Here is a 17,826-nt window from a genome sequence, read left to right as displayed (position 1 = left end):
CCTCAGAGACAATATAAAGCACATCAGAGAAAATGTGTTTTAGTAACTATAGCAGAAACAGCTAGATTAGAATGAAGACATAAGACATAAGAAATGCCTCCACCGAATCAGACCATTGGTCCATCCAGTCCGGTGACCCGCACACGCGGAGGCCAATCCAGGTGTTCCCTGTTTACGTCCTAGGTGTTCCCTGATGAAGACCCTATTTTCCCGTATCCCTCAACTTTAAGACTAAGACATTCTTTCCCTTTCTGCTTTCAGGGGCCATTTTCAATCTATTTTCTATGAAATTATAAGGGAAACATGATAGAATAAAGCCCTTTAAAAAATCTCATGTATTGTAGCACCTTTACCGAAGCTCATGCAAACTGCTCTGAATTGACTCCCCAGTCCATAGTAGCGATATAGAAGCTTTCAATAAACCATAATAAATGTTCCTATTCTAGGCTGTAGCTATTAAGGTGTAGTAAATATTTGTCTTTAATCACTGTAGGTATTTTATAAAAATAAAGGCAACACAGGTTCCTTTGTGCCTTTATAAAATAGATTCCCACAATAAATATGTACATCGCTTAGAATTTGATTAAGCGATCAATCAAGAAAAATATTAAACTTGAAACTTAAACTTGATCCCAGTACTGCCAAACTTTTCACAGACAAATCTACACCTGCTCTGAGGCAGGCAAACCTGTGCATGTACAAATGCATTTTATAAAATATGTACAAATATTATAAAGCCAATGCTCCATCCAAACTACACAGACCGCATCAAAATTCTCTGTTCATAACAACTCATATAATTTATACCGAGCCTGTAAAAATTGCCTTAAACATGGAAATCACTTTATTAAAGTATCTTAAAACATTTTCAAATCTAAGGTAAAAGTAAAAGTTAAAAAAACACCAAAATCCAATATAAATATAAAGTACCACAAAGATTTTTGTAATAGCCAGAGATCAATACTGTAATTTACTAAATCTCATGCTGTTAATTCAAGCTTTTTGATGATGCTAACAAATTGCTAATAGTTTTGTTGAAAGAAATAATCTAAATGGATCTGTATCATCAAGACCTCATTACATGGGGATTTAACATGCTGAGTCAAAACTCTTTACAGCATTATGAAGTGTGGAGCAAGAACACATCAGCTGGATTAAAGCAAAAACCACTGCTCAGTCTGAGGAAAAGGAGAAATATGAAAGGGTTTTTTTGTATATACTTAAGGAAGAAATATTTACAATTTTTTTGGGGGGGAGGTAATTAGGAGATTCTTGTGGTCTGAAGGATGAAAGATCTCTTGTGTTTTCTAGTTGGAAATTAAAACAAAGATTCATGTAATAATTTTTGCACAGCAGGATATGGGCGAGGTGATGGCGAACAAGCTAAACTTTGTAGATGCTGATATTCAGATTAATTCAGATAATTTGGAGAAGTCTCCAAACAAATGTTTCCATTAAAAATCCCACCAAAGACTAGTTAAATTTTCCCAGATCAACTTGTTGGCTGGACAGAAGGCATAACCTAAGCACAATAAAACTTAAAAGGATATCTCTATTAACCAACAGAGGATGTCTTGAAGTTAGTCTGATGTAGTAAACTGGGTTCCTGCACACTAAAGACCCTACTGAAAATTTGTACCAACTGTGAGACTAATAGTCAAAGGGTTTATGCTCTAACTCTCAGTTAGTTTTGTTTTAACAATGGATCAAGTCTTTTTCTTGTTCCACCTTCTATTCTCATTCACATATCTTAAGGGTAAAATGCACTGCTTATAAAGACCCTCAGAAACACCACCTGAGACTCATTCCATTCATTGTCTTAGGATTTAAGTGCTGTCTCCTTATTGGGGCAATTATAAAAGCATAGCTCTCTTTGCTGTGTAACATAAATAAATTATTTTACTTGTGGCTCTTTTAAAGTGGCTAGTGACTTATCTTATTGTGGTCATCCGTTGAAGGGTATCTTAGCCAACATGTTTCACCAAACGGTTTTATCAAGGCTGTAACTCCCTTTATTCAACTACACGCTGTCCATTTCGACCACGGTTTGTGTAACTTTAAGTTAGGCCACAAAATTGGCCTCTTGGAAAATTTACTAGGGCTGAGGGCCTAAACTGGTGCTCAGAATTTCACCAAACACTTAAAATTAGGAGCCTAAGAACTGGGGGGGGGGCAATAGGGGTAGATTTAGGGAGGGGAAAAATGAAATTAGATGCTTAGCCAGTGCTAACTAATCTTTCAACAGCTGCAAACCTGATTTGCACAGCCATAAAAAGTGTACAACTTTCAGGTAGCACAAGATAGTGACGAACTAAGAAGTGTCCACCCAAGTCAAAACCCCAAATGTTGGTTTGGGATTGCAACCCACATTATTTGGGAAGCTCTGCATGTAGTACTGATTTTCACTGCTGGGCACCTCAATTAGGCTCAATAGCCCAAGCACATGAATGGCAGGTCTACATTTTTGAACATAATAAACAAAATAGCCTTACTGGGCCAAATAAGTGGTCCATCTAGCTCAGTATCCCATCTTCACAGTGGCCAATCCAGGTCACAAGTACCTAGCAAAAACCCAAATAGTAGCAACATTCCATGCTATCGATCTAGGGCAAGTAGTGGCTTCCCCCATGTCTACCTCAAAAGCAGACTACAGACTTTTCCTCCAGGAACTTGTCCAAACCCAAAACCAGCTACATTAAATGCTCTTATTACATCCTCTGGAAATACATTAGGTGTAAAACAAACTTCTAAGCATTTTGGTCAGAAAATTTAGGCTTCTAGGCTTAACTGAAAATAGGGCATAAATTTAGGACCAGAGGTTTTTTTAAAAAATATTGGGCCTATATTTTAAACAAATCTCTTGACAATGTGTTTATTACCTTAATAAGTACCCAATTTGAAAAGACTGAGGGCCCCTTTTACAAAGCCACAATAGAGATTCTTCCGCAGCAAATGCACCGAAGCCCATTCAATTCCTATGGGCTTCAGTGCATGTGCCACAGGAGAATCACTACTGTGGCTTTTAATAAGAGACTCTGAGTGATTTATAAACAAATTAAAAACATTACAATTAAATTTTACTAATACAAAGACCAACTTTCTGGCAATTCTTATTGCAATAGGTACTAACATTTCCATTTTAAAAATTCAGCTATTCTTCTAATAATTCATCAGCTGTACACTTGATTCAAAAGTCATGCTTTTACAACCTTATGAAACCGCAAATAGTTTTATGATTCCATAGGATGGGAGCAATCACTGAAAAAGCCATTCATTAGGCAAATTGAAAACACTCTTTCATCACACCAGGAACCACTATTAAGTATGCTACTGTTAAGTTGGGTTATTTTAGCACTGGGTTCCATTTACTGCTAAAATAGCCTGATTTGTAGTAAAATAACATAGAAACATGATGGCAGATAAAGGCCAAATGGCTCATTCAGTCTGCCCATCCACAATAACCATTATCTCTTCCTCTCTCTAAGAGATCCCATGTGCCTATCTCAGCCTTTCTTCAGTTCAGACACAGTCTCTGTCTCCACCACCTCTTCTGGGAGACTGTTCCACACATCTACCATCCTTTCTGTAAAAAAGTATTTCCTTAGATTACTCCTGAACCTATCACCTCTTAACTCCATCCTATGCCCTCTCATTTCAAAGCTTCCTTTCAAATGAAATAGGCTCGACTCGTGCGCATTTATACGACCTCTGGAAGATGAGCATAGGGCTTTTACTCATTGAGCCACAGCAGCTTCTAGTCTCTCTGACTGCCCTGTGATATCATAGCTTAGTGATATGCTAAGGTACCCTCACATGGTTAGGATATCCTAAGCTCTCATGGTAGGAAACCCCTGACTAAAAAAAAACCCCAACTATGGCTCAATGGATAAAAGCCCTATGCTCATCTTCCAGAGATTGTGGGTTTGAATCCCAAACAACTCTCCCCAGCACATGTTCCTATTTTAATTGTTAATAAATATATGAAAAAATATGTTTTGTAAAATCAAGTTATTAGTAGGGAAACATCCAGGTCATGTATACCAAAAACAAAGCTGACAGCACACAAACAAAAAATTGAAGCGGAGAAAGCTGTCAGCTTTGTTTTTGGTATACATGACCTGGATGTTTCCCTACTAATAACTTGATTTTACAAAACATATTTTTTCATATATTTATTAATCATTTTATTTTGACCTTAACAAATTGTTAGTTGTATACCTATTTTAATTGTGGCATTCTACCTTGCAGGTGCACCTTGATGATCTAACAAAGAGGTCAGTATTGTGCAGCTGCACACCTCCATTTGCAATGAACTAGAAGCAATGCTAAGGACTGTATCTGTTTTTTCTCTTTTTAACCATTTGCAAATGAAGTTATCTATGCAATATATAAATTCTTTTGAAGTGGTTTGCTTGCTGAATGTACCTGTTTCAAGAATCAGCTGATTGGAGCACTGTTTAGTGAGAAAAAAAGGGTTGTTTTTTAGCAAGAAGCCTAAAGCTGTGTCTTTTCATGTGCTGTAATTAGCAAATAACATTGCTGTTTGGCCAGAAAAATAGTACGTCTGGCATGCAATATGCTTGTATTGATGTGCCCTGTTTATGTGGTGGCTTATTAAATGTATTTTGAGCTTAATAAAGCAAAAATACATCCCTAAACCCTATTTACAAGATCGCATTGAGAACGTCCAAAGCTCACCTAAGTCCTGTCCATAGAACTCATAGAACTCTAAAGCCCAAAACACACTGAAAAGTAGACCTGTTTTTCATTCGCCTACAATTTCCGAGTTAGATGTCGCACTATGGTGGCCAAATATATGTTAATGAATGAAGAGATGTCCATATCTAAGCCTCTTCAATGCCATGCCCACATTACACCCACGCCTATATAGTTAGGCTCAGTTTTCCCTGCAGGGCGCCTACTGAATTATGGACGCGTCTCGAAACTCATGTTGACATCCTGAGGACGCCCATCTGCCAATTATCACTTGTTAAGACCCTTATATCGCTCATTAACCACTTAGTTTGGATGCCTAACTCCCACTTAACTTTGGGCGGAACTTAGGCACCCTTTATAGAATCAGGGCCTTAGAGACTCTATGTGAATTTTTTTAGGATTAGAATGGTCTGTGAGAGTTCAGAACCAGGGAAGCTAGAGTATAAATCTTGCATCTGCCACCGATATTCCTTGTGACCTTTGGCAAGTCACTTTTATTACTTTATCTCCCATTTTATAAGCTCCTTGGGGCAGAGCACTGAATACATCTAGTACTGCCATAAAATCATAAGTATTATTATTGTTATTAGATAATTCTAGAACGCACTTAGCAAGACGAAGCTGCATGTTCATCTTGAGGATTTCAAAGTGCACTTCACTTAAACTGAATTCAGCAATGAATAGAAAAGAAGTTTTTCTTAAACACAAAATAATTTTTACAGTAATCATCACTCATATAGTTTTAATTAGCTTGTGAGCAGTATGTAAAAGAGTTTATTATTAATAATAATATCTGTAAAGCTTAGGAAGTAGCTTGTGATGCCTACCTGCCAAAACAAGCTATGTGCATCAGCTCTGATAACTTCAATGGTGTCTCCTGTCTGGATGTTTAATGGAGGACCATCATGGTAGGGTGGCTGTGGTATTCCACTGTAGTTTCTGATAACCTGCATTTTGGGTAAACCTTTGGAAAAAAAAATACAAGTCATGGGATAAAATGAGCATAACACAGAACATTAAATCTTAGCATACATTTATTTATTTCAAAACCTATGTGGTTTACATATAAGTCTAACATACATATTCATCAGAAAGGCCTAATTCTACGTGTCGTTACAAAGGCATCAACAATCAAGTAATTCCTCCATCACTAGATCATCACAGCACCTCCCTTCGTATCTTCCAGCACCTCTTCAAATATATTGCATCACATAAAAGCATTCATAAACAATTGTGTCTTCAACAATTTCTTAAAATCCAATCGAGCTGCACATAAACGCAAAGATCCAGGCAGAGCATTCCAGAGTTTCACACCCCCTACTGACAACATGGCATCACCAATTCTAGAATGAGTGATTATCCTGTTGCTGATGCAATTTAATCTCATACCTGTTTCTGACCTTAAACTCCTTGAATGATAAATTTCTAGCAACCCTTGCAATCCAATAGGAGATACATGATACAGTACCTGATGTATTATTGACATACATTATACAGCATAAAACGGTTCTAAAAATCATGAGAGCAACTTTCAATTTATCTGCATTTTTCCAAATCTATGGGCTCCTTTTACTAAGGTGCGCTAGCATTTTTAGCGTGCGCAAACCACACGCTACACGAAAAATGCTCTATGGAGGCATTAGCGTCTGGCGTCCGCTAAAACCACTAGCGCACCTTAGTAAAAGGAGCCCTATGTGTATGTTTTACTTGTGGTCTGTGCAGGAGTTTTTAAAAAGTGAAAGTTCATTCAAATCATACCTTCACTTTGGAAACTGTCACATGAAAATGCATTTGCAGCTCCTTGTGCCTTCTTTTTCTGCAGGATGCTCCCTAACCAGGACTATGCATGCTGCTTTCTCCCCCAACCTAATTCCACCCTGGAAACATCGTCACCAAAACATGGGTAAAAGCGCACAGCTTGTAGAACAATGCATGCAATTCTACTTGAACCCAGGGTGGACAACTTAAAGAAATGGCTTTGAAAACTGTTCTGCCTGCTTTTAAGAGAAATGAATGGAATTAATCTTAAAAAGATGTTTCATGAGTCTCTGTGGCTAAATGGCTACTTGGATTAAAAGATAATAACATGGTATCCTCCCTCCCCTTATTCCTCTTTCTTGGAATTCCTCAAACCCTAATACCGCCAGATCCTCTCACAAATTAAAACTATCCTTCCCCTCGCTAAAAGGCATATCCCACACAGGAAAGCTAGGGACCTCCCTCCACTTCAAAATCACTGAGTTCTGGAACAACCTTACCTCCCCTCTTCGGAACTTGAGCTCCCTCCAAGTTTTCCACAAACATTTGAAAACCTGGCTTTTCACAAAAATGTAAATCTCCCTCCAATTTAGGAATCAAGGAAACTCTTATAACTTGGCATCCCAAGTCCTCTAAATTTTCTTCACACTTCTACCTCTAACCCTCTGTCGTAGTTCCTTCCTATTTCTTCCACTGTAAACTGCGCTGAGCTCTACGAACGTGGAGATGATGCAGTATACAAACCTAAGGATTAGATTAGATTAGATTAGAGGAGAGATGACACAAGTAGTATGGAGAGAGTACATTAGGTAGATTGTGAGCCCGCCGGGACAGACAGGGAAAAATGCTTGAGTACCTGAATAAATTAATGTAAAGCGTTCTGAGCTCCCCTGGGAGAACGGTATAGAAAATTGAATGAATGAATGAATGAATGAGAGGAGGGAGAGAATAATGGATGAATGAAGATGAGGGTAAGAAAGGTACACAGGTGTTAGCATGCTTGGGGTTGAAAATGTAAAATGGAAGGATATGCATTTAACATCCTCAGAACAGGCTCTTCAGTTTAGCTCTGGAATAGGCTGAAATTACTAATGTGTTGTGCTGTTATGGCACAATCTATGTACAAATGCATTCGTTAGCCTGATATTAAAAAGGGATATTTATGCAAACTTAGCAATTCTCCAAACAAACAGCAAAACTGCTTTTCCCAATTACTGTGCTTTATACACATTATAAAGGTATCTAATATGGTAATTACTGCAAACAACTGAGCAATTACAAAGTACAGTAATTGGCCATGTCTCATTTCTTCATCACAGAAAATGGCCATGCTACACTTCCGATTCCTTAGAACGTGGAACAAAAATTGCAGTATGACTTAATGAGCAGACTCCATTCTTCCATGCTTCATTTTAGCTGTCACCACTCAGTTGAGATATGTGCACTAGAATACATGACAGAGTGACACTGGAGGCTGTCTTGAGAAGGCTTAATCTGGGATCTTACAGAATATGTATGTGTGTTGTCTCCTGAAGAATACATCTCTCATAAAGAATGAGTTCATTCATCAGATAAGTGCGACCTTCAGTGTCAGTCATGATAACATGCCAGCTAACCTCATAGTGGACAATTTTGATCCAAAAGGACTGCAACCTGGTTTTCAGGGGATATAAAATACAGAAAGTAGCCCATTTCTTCTACTAGGTCTACGCAAAGAATAATAATATACATGTGGAAATACAGACGACTGAAGTCTGCCCTTTCATATCATCTACTATCCAATGTTTTGGAAAAGGTAGAATCATGGATGAGGCAGTTTAGGTTAAAACTTAACTCTGAAAAAACTAAGATCTTTTTAGCTAGCCCTAATGATAAAATTCAGGAATCAACAATCCAACTTAATGGTCAAAACTTTGAGATAGCGTCAAATTTGAAGATTTTGGCCATAACTCTGGATTGTAGTCTAACTTTTAGGAAGCACACAGACCTTTTAATCAAAAAAAGTTATGCACTATTGTGGAAATTAAGGACTATTAAGAAATATTTTGATATGGAATCCTTTCGGCTACTGGTTCAGTTTACAGTATTGTCCATGCTAGATTATTGTAATATTGTTTATTTAGGATTACCAAAAAAGATTTTATTAAGACTTCAACTGGTTCAGAATACTGCAATTCATTTAATTTTTGGTCTTAAAAAATACGATCAAGTAAGCCCTTATTATACTAGACTACATTGGCTACCGTTTAGGGCCAGAGTGCTTTTTAAATTTGGGTGTGTTTGCTATAAGGCTCTTTATGGACTACTACCCTCTTATTCAGTATCATATTTGAAACTGTTTAATTCAACATAGCATACCAGAAATTCGGGGATGTTTATCTTCCCTACGCCATGGGCATGTCGCTATAAAACATTCTTCGATAGGACCCTAGAATATCAGGTAGGGAAAGCGAATTCTTGGATAAGCCCGCTGATTGCTCAGGCTCACTCTTACCCAATATTTTGGAAATTATTAAAAACACATTTATTTGATAAACAAGAATGATGATTTTTATCATAAGTTTTTAAAAGATTTTTATTAGGTTGTGCTTGTAATCTTTCCTTTTAACTATGTTCCATTAATTGAGATATAAATTGCTATATGTCTAAACCTGTATTTTAATCATGATGTATAATTTTGCCCATAGAAATGTGCATATGACTATATTTATTAACCAAAATGTTTTTTTTTTAATTACACTGTTGTGAACCGCCTAGAACTACTGGCAGGGCGGTATACAAGAAAATTAATTATTATTATTATTCTCTGAGGTTCTTGAAATCAGATACAGTCTTTGTTTCCATCACCTCCACTGGAAGGCCATTCTATACATTCACATGCTTTTCTGTGAAGTATTTCCTCAGGTTACTCCTGGGCATGTTTCCTTATACCTTCAATTGATGATTTTTAATAATATACAGTGGTACCTTGGATTACGAGCATAATCCGTTCCAGGAGCATGCTCGTAATCCAAAATGCTCGTTTATCAAAGCGAGTTTCCCCACGTTCGACGTGAGAGTTCACGTTCGACGTGAGAGTTCACGTTCGACGTGAGAGTTCACGTTCGACATGAACTCTCAGGCCTTGTGCATGCACACATGCTCAAGGCCCAGCACAGGAGGCAGATCTTCGGGCACCGGCACCAGTACAGGACATGCTGGTGCCGGTGCGGAGGCTACATCAAAGTAAGAAGAGGGTTCAGGTGGGTTGGGGGGACCTCAGGTCGCGGCGGGGGGCGTGCTCGATGGTGGCGGGGGGTGCCTGATGGCGGCGGGGGGGTGCCGGATTGCGAGGGGGGGGTGCCGGTTCACGGGGGGGGCGCTCGCAAATCGAGGCGCACTCGGTTTACGAGGCACCATGTTTGCAAATGTTTTGCTCGTCTTGCAAAACACTCGCAAAACGGTGCACTCGTAAACCGAGGTACCACTGTATATACACACACATACTCTTGATGCTTACACCAAAAGAAGTACAAGAAGAGCTTGGAATACTTGAACATGTGTAGTCTAGAGCAGTGGTTCCCAACCCTGTCCTGGAGGGCCATCAGGCCAATCGGGTTTTCAGGCTAGCCCTAATGAATATGCATGAAGCAAATTTGCATGCCTATCACTTCCATCATATGCAAATCTCTCTCATGCATATTCATTAGGGCTAGCCTGAAAACCCGATTGGCCTGGTGTTCCTCCAGGACAGGGTTGGGAATCACTGGTCTAGAGGAGAGGAGGGACAGAGGAGATATGATACAGACGTTCAAATACTTGAAAGATATTAATACAGAAACAAATCTTTTCCACAGAAAGGAAAATGGTAAAACTAGAGGGCATGAATTGAGGTTGCAGGATGGTTGACATTGGCATAACATAAGGAAATTATTTTTCACGGAGAGGGTGGTAGATGCCTGGAATACCCTCCCAAGGGAGGTGGTGGACATAAAAACGGTAACACACTTCAAAAAAAGCATGGGATGAACACAGAGGATCTCTAACTACAAAATGAATGGTATAAAACAAACTCAGGCCGATACTGGGCAATCCTTCACGGCCTGTTCCCTTCAATGGTGATCTGGTTTAAGATGAGCTGGGGAGGGCTCTTGACAGAAGCTCTAGTGACAGGATGGTTAGGATAGGCTAGAGCAGGCTTCAAAGGCTATCCCAGCAGTGGGAGTCTAAAGACAGTGCCAGCCGGACTTCTATGGTCTATTGCCCAGAAATATTAAAGAAAAGACAATTTAACCATGAATGTATAATGAGTGTGACTATTGGGCAGACTGGATGGACCATTCAGGTCTTTATCTGCAGTCATTTACTATGTTACTATGTATTGTGGAAATTCTAAAAACCAGAACAATTTACATCTTGTGAGAATCAAACTTGTCTAGTTCAAATTCAAGTTCAATTTATTTAATATACCGCAAATATAAAAGCAGGGTTAAAATCTAAGCGGTTTACAAAGTAATATTTAAAAAAAAAGGAGGCTTAAGAAACAAACTAATACCAATACAAGCACAAAATCAACAAACATCAAATAAGAATATGAGGAGAGAATGAGAGGTTACACTGGTAGAGTCTCAATATAAAGATCCAGTGTCACAAGAGCTAATTGACAAAAATGCACTGGTGGTAAATGACTTCAAAAAGGTTTTGCAATAATGGGTGTCAACGACCGGCGTGGATAGAAGGGGGATGACAAGCAGAGTCTTGGAACCCAGGGCACGGGTAGAACTAACTTTTGAAAACAAAGTGTCTTTTTGCATGTTTACTTCTCACCTAGAAAAAGAACAGGTTTCACTTTCCCTACACATCAATAAACTGCTTTGCTTTACTTTTAACCCTCTGTGTGCTGCAGTTATTAAGGGCCCAGACCTGCCCGTTTGGTAAGCACTGTTCTAGAAAACTCTCTACTTCGTGATGGCACCGACATTTGGATTCTGCGCAGGGAAAGCTCGGACCGTCATTTCTTTTTGGCCATAGACGCACGTAGAAGGAAAAGGTGTCCTACACTAAAGGGTCACCAGGAGATAAACCAAAATCTTTTATTGAGGCAATAAACGCCAATGAATGAGTAGTGATGAGTACTAACAGTTCATTAATGTCATCTGGAGATAGTTAAGTAACCCAGACAGGGCGTTAATAAGCAGTAAATACCTTCTTCAGAGGGAACTGCTGTTATTTTAATCTAAAATCCCACTTAGCGTCTAGCTTTAATTAACAAATGACAGACAGGGAATTTGTGCTGCAGCCAATGGAGTAAAAAAGCAGAAGCCTCCAGTTCTAACGTGGGCAGAATTCCTTCCCAAGCCTAAACTACGGTAATACATATTGCCCGATAACCTTAATTTAATATGACATTTATATTGCGCTTTTTCAAGTGTTACTAGGACAAAGTTTAAATCCTCCTACAGAAAACAAAATTATCTGCTCCTTGTTCCCTGAGGCAGAAGTAACAGTATTGGAAGTGACAACGGGAAATGTGCAGGCACTCACAGTCAAACCTAAGCAGGAGGCCAAAAATATTAGCTTTGTTTAGTTTTCTATGTCATTTATAAGATTTTTTTATTTTGTTAAAGGTTTTATTTATTTTTCATTTTTTCTGCCTTATCTTCAATAATGCGCCCTGTACTTCAAGTACAACACAGGAGAAAACCCAGGGGGGGGGGGTCCTTTCTTTTCTAATTAAAAATAACATGAAACAACATGAGAAATATCAACATCCCTAAGGAGGACCAGTGATAAAACAGTGGCATCTGTATTAACAGAACAGCTACTCAAAAGGGGGCTGATGCAGAAGGCTAGGCGGGCAGAAGCACACAGTTGAGAGTTGTGTGCCCATGTTACTGGCCCACCAGGGCTGGCTTAACCTATGGACCTGGTGAGGCTCTGGCCCAGGGCACTGGCGCTAAAGAGCACCAACTGCCCAGGGCAGTGACATTACTGGCCCATAAGTTAAGCTATGAGATGGTTTGAACACTCTCTGACTGTCTCCTTTGATGCTGCTGCCTGGTCCCAACAGAATGCAGCTTCATAAGCCAGCAGCCATGAGGGGGGAGGGCCAGTGTCAACGTCAGAGAGGTGTGGTCCCTTCTCCCTCCTGAAGCTGCTGCTTGAATCAGACACTGGTTCCTCTTCCTTGCGGCAGCTGGCCTATGAAGCTGCATTCTGTCGGGACTGGGCAGTAGTGTCAGAGGAGAAAGAAGGGAACTGGTCTGGGGGCACTGAAAAAAAAAAAGTGGGTCCAAGGCGCCAAAATAGAAGTAGGTCCTGGGCACCACAACCTTTTGAGCTGGCCCTGCTGGCCACATAATGCAGAACGGGGTTCACTGTGGCAATTAACTCATATAAATATATGTGAGCAAACAATACATTAAAACAAATGGTCATGAGGTCATTAGGTATTCCTCTGCAATGCACAGAGAAGTAAACTGGGGATTTTAAAGTGCATACAAAGCAAGAAATTCACCACTAGGTTCCTGGCAGTGCATGGGTTAAGAAGATTCTAGCCAGTTTGGGGGGATTTATTGCCAGCTTTCCTTTTTCCTTAGCAGAGCAAAAAATAAAAACTTTCACAATTGGTCTCAAGAATGGATGAGAGAAGTGGGCTTTATTGAAGAACCCAACATGGGCCATGTTTCAGCAGAACGATTGTATGTTTCCCCATTCTTTATTCTGTGACCATATAGTTTCAAGTTTATTTAAAATTTATTATACCGCCCACTTGAGCATTCTAGGCGGTATACAAAAATGCCATAACAATATACCAATTAAAATGTAATTTAATCAAAAACAAACCAAGGGAAAAGACAAATTAAGGACAAAGACAAACGGGAACAAAAGGGAAGAGCGGATTGGACCTACAATTAATAGAAAGAAAAAGAAAAGAAAACACTTAAGGGGAAGAACGAAAGGTTGGGGAACTGAAAGTAGAAATATTTCTTAAATCTAAGTCGTCCTTAAAAGGACAGTTTAGGTTACAAAGGCATCGCGGAAAAGGAATGTCTTTAGCTTCACCTTAAAATTGATAAGTGTTGTATTTTCCCACAAGTAGGGATTCTGTTCCAGAGAAAAGGAGCATTAACGGAAAAAATCTACTACTCATAATCTCCTTACTGTTCCCTCATTGTACTGATATGTTTCAATAAGGGAACAGTAAGGAGATTATGAGTAGTAGATTGTAGGGTCCTAGTTTGATTATAGGGGATAAGCAAATAATTAATAGATTCTGGCTGGCTATTTACTTTCGTTTTAAAGGTTAGTAGTAGAATTTTGTAGGTGATCCTATGCTCTATTGGTAACCAATAAGCTTTATATAAAAGAGGCGTGACATGATCATATTTCTTTGCATTAAATAAAATTTTTGCTGCAGTATTTTGAACCATTTGAAGTCTTTTTATTTCCTTTTTTGTAATGCCTTTAAAAAGGGCATTGCAGTAATCTAAGCAAGAGATAACAAGTAAATGGATTAAAATATTCAAGGATGCAGGCTCAAACAGTTTTGCTAAATTCCCCCTTTTTTGGACCTTGTGTCCTTGTACCGATGGATTTCTGTATCTTCTGTGTTGCATCTGTTAATAAAAATTATTTGAAAAAAAAAAAAAAAAAAATCATGCGTAGCCGATGAAAGCAACGTTGGACCACTGTGCTAATATGTTGGTGATAGGTAAATTTGCAATCAAAAGTGACTCCTAGTAATTTTAAAGAGGGTACCACTTTGATAGGGAGATTTTTGAGTTTAGGGGGGATTAGTAATGAGAGGCCGTCTTTGAAAGGAAAAATCATTAATTTTGATTTATTTACATTCAAGAAGAGCATATGTGCATCAAGCCAAGAATTAATCTTTCTAATTTTTCATTAATGATGGTGCCCAACCCCTCCTGCTGGAATGCCTCCCCCCCCCAAAACTCCCGATCGCCGGCAGGAGGGTGCCCAACTTTTCCTGCCAGAACACCCCCCCCCCCGAAACTCCCGAACGCTGGCAGGAGGGTGTCCAACCCCTCCTGTCGGAAACCTGCACACCCTCTGGACCCCCGGTGCTAATAACCCCACCCCCACGCTACCCCTCCCCCTGATGACCCCCCCTAACCTCCCCCCTAACTAACCTCTAAAGTGTTGGCCAGATGGACGGGTCTTGCTGCCGTCCAGTCAGCAGGCCCGCCTCATAGAAATGAGGCGGGCCTGCCCCTTCCCGGAAAATCCCCGCTAAGTCTAAGGGCTGATTGGCCCAGGCTCTAGAAGCCTGGACCAATCAGGCCTTAGGGTTAGTGGAGATGGGCAGACCCGCTATGCCTAAGGCCTGATTGGTCCAGGCTTCTAGAGCCTGGGCCAATCAGGCCTTAGACTTAACGGGGATGGGCCAGGAAGGGGCGGGCCCATCTCATTTCGACAAGGCGGGCCTGCCGGCTGGACGGCAGCAAGACCAGTTCGGCCAGCCAACACTTTAGAGGTTAGTTGGGGGGAAGTTAGTTGAGGGGGTCATTGGGGGGTTAGGGGGGTCATTGGGGGATAGCACGGGGGGGTCGTTAGTGTGTTGGGTCTGCAGAGGGTGCGACTTTCTGGCAGGAGGGGTTGGGCACCCTACTGGCGTCGATTGAGAGTTTCGGGGGGGGGGGGCGGCGTTCCAGCAGGAGGGGTTGGGCACCCTCTTGCCGGCGATCGGGAGTGTCAGGGGACCGGCCTTACGGCAGGAGGGGTTGGGCACCCTCCTGCCGGCGATCGGACAGGCGGCCACTATATTTATTGTGGCAGAGAGATCCCTTGCCGCGATAAGTATAGCGGCCACGTCTACTTACAATGTAGGCCAGCATTTTGCTGGCCTACATTGTAAGCATCTCTTCCTCTACTAGGGAGATGCGTAGGGCTGCCTAGGTTCGCCTAAGTCCTTTAGGTGAGCTTAGGCAGTCTTGTGGGCCTCCCTAGGCTCCCGGAGGTACCTTCAATATAGGCGGCCTGCCTGGGGAACATTTTTTTTAAAAACGTGTATATCGATTGGCTGATTAGCCAGCTGTAGGCTGCCTACAGCTGCCTAAAATCGGGACGCACTTTTCAGAATCATGGCCTCAGAGTCAAATCCAATCAAAATTTACTCCTAAAGTGTGTAAGAAATTTATAAGAGAGTAAACCAATCTTGACCCCCCCACCCCACCCCCCCAAAAAAAAAAAAAAGAAGTGGTGAAGGATGAAGCCTTAGATAACTTGGTAGATCATAATGACCAAGGTCCATAAAAATCTTTCTCACAACTTAATATTGACAAAAAGTGTTACTCGCAGAAACGTGCAATATATTCTGAAATTTTGTGTGTTGCTCCTAATTTAAATGGGGTCTTGCAGTGGTTCCAATGATGGTCAGCATATACTGCATATGCCCTCTTGCAAATATATGTTATGTCTTACAGTTACAGGATAGCACATAGGACAGCATACTAACATATATTTTAGAAAAGCCTTTGACTAGGTTCTGCATAAATAAACTGAGTGCCCTCGGAATGGAACTGGGTTAGGAAATGGTTGAGTGGAAGGTGACAGAGGGTAGCAGTAAACAGAGCTCTGCCTGAGGAAAAGGATGTTACCAGTGGTGTGTGTAGGAATGATGCTGCACACACAAGGCTCAGAATGGGATGAGGCGACCTAAATGGATGGTCTCTCCCCCTTTTATTGAGAATCATAGCTCCATTAATTACTTAGCTAATGCTCTACAAGTGAGGATTAGGCCAAAGTAATTCATTGTTTACATATTTCATGTGCTTCTCAAAGTTACTATCTCACGTGACATCTGAATACATATAATGGTTATAATAAAGTGATTCCCAATGTATACATTTCTGATATGTCTCAAATCTTACTATCAAAGTCAGAGATATGTTTTGATCTGGATACCTTCACCCTCTTTACAAAAACTAGAATTGCTTATCAAGACGCCTCAGCCCCACCACTCCTCCGCAGAAAATATCATTCAAATCGCGGGAAGTCACCGGTGGAACTTCATCATTGGCTGTCTTTGATTTAGCTGTCTCAATATATTATGTATAAATATCAAAAGGTTTTTATATATATATTTTTTGGTTCTTTTTTGATTTATCTTCATAATAAAGTTCACAGTATCATTGCACTAGATTACAATCCTTCTAGGATAATACTTAACTTTTAGCCAACCACGGGAGCCAGACCCAACATGTTTCGCACAACTACCGTGCTTTTTCAAGGGTCCCCCGAGGTGCGCCACTGTCATCCGACTCCAGAAAGTTAAAGAGCTCAAGATCTTGAGCTCTTTAACTTTCTGGAGTCGGATGACGGTGGCGCACCTCGGGGGACCCTTGAAAAAGCACGGTAGTTGTGCGAAACATGTTGGGTCTGGCTCCCGTGGTTGGCTAAAAGTTAAGTATTATCCTAGAAGGATTGTAATCTAGTGCAATGATACTGTGAACTTTATTATGAAGATAAATCAAAAAAGAACCAAAAAATATATATATAAAAACCTTTTGATATTTATACATAATATATTGAGACAGCTAAATCAAAGACAGCCAATGATGAAGTTCCACCGGTGACTTCCCGCGATTTGAATGATATTTTCTGCGGAGGAGTGGTGGGGCTGAGGCGTCTTGATAAGCAATTCTAGTTTTTGTAAAGAGGGTGAAGGTATCCAGATCAAAACATATCTCTGACTTTGATACTTATAATTGAGACCTGGATAAAGATTTTTGGTTAAGGCCAATACTAATACAGGCTTCAAATCTTACTATAGCATGTGACAGTCCAAAGGTTATAATGCATACTCCTTAAGCTCTCTTGATTAGCCTTAAGTCAAGGCCTGCTCAGGCAAAGTCTGATTGTTGCCCATATAAGGGATACTTAAACAAGATAAGAGATAAGATAAGGGAAACCTGTGTCAGGTTAATATGTGGCCAGAGTCTTGTGACCAAAGGTAGGGGAGAATGTCTCAGCATTCTGTCTCAAGGTGCAAACCTTTTTCCTTGCTTTACAAGAGGGAAAGAGAAAGAATTCATACTTCTACACAGGGCCTCACAGGGCCTAGATCTGCACACAGGGCCTAGATCAGTGTGCCGACCTGGCCTGGTTCAGAACTGCCTGTGTTCTGATTCCCTGGATCAGAACTTATCAGACCTCCATCCCTACAGATGTGTCACAAGGTTTGGCTCTTTTTAACATTTTTAAGCAATATTACTGAAGGGCTGTCTGATAAGGTATGCCTCTTAGTGGATGATATCAAAATTTGCAATAGGGTAGAAACCCCTGATGGTGAGGATAACATTAGGAAGGACCTAGCAAAGATGGGGAATGGTTCAAAATTTAGCAGCTAAA

The 17,826-nt window shown here is 40.3% G+C and overlaps 1 protein-coding gene and 1 long non-coding RNA gene across 3 annotated transcripts in view; one reads left to right on the top strand and one right to left on the bottom strand.

Annotated features, from left to right (window-relative positions):
* The window catches only part of VAV3 (vav guanine nucleotide exchange factor 3), a 571,528-nt gene that overhangs the window by 152,817 nt on the left and 400,885 nt on the right, over positions 1 to 17,826 (bottom strand). For both annotated transcript variants that reach the window (XM_033916404.1, XM_033916405.1), the window contains one exon: positions 5,544 to 5,680. In XM_033916404.1, the coding sequence (XP_033772295.1) occupies positions 5,544 to 5,680 (137 nt within the window). The remainder of the gene's footprint in view (positions 1 to 5,543; positions 5,681 to 17,826) is intronic.
* The window catches only part of LOC117346585, a 146,813-nt gene that overhangs the window by 25,045 nt on the left and 103,942 nt on the right, over positions 1 to 17,826 (top strand). The window lies entirely within an intron of this gene.

This window comes from Geotrypetes seraphini, chromosome 12 (genome assembly GCF_902459505.1).
Source record: "Geotrypetes seraphini chromosome 12, aGeoSer1.1, whole genome shotgun sequence".
In the NCBI taxonomy this organism is placed as follows: domain Eukaryota; kingdom Metazoa; phylum Chordata; class Amphibia; order Gymnophiona; family Dermophiidae; genus Geotrypetes; species Geotrypetes seraphini.
The sequence above is the reverse complement of the archived record's forward strand: the minus strand, read 5'-3'. Positions and strand labels throughout refer to the sequence as shown.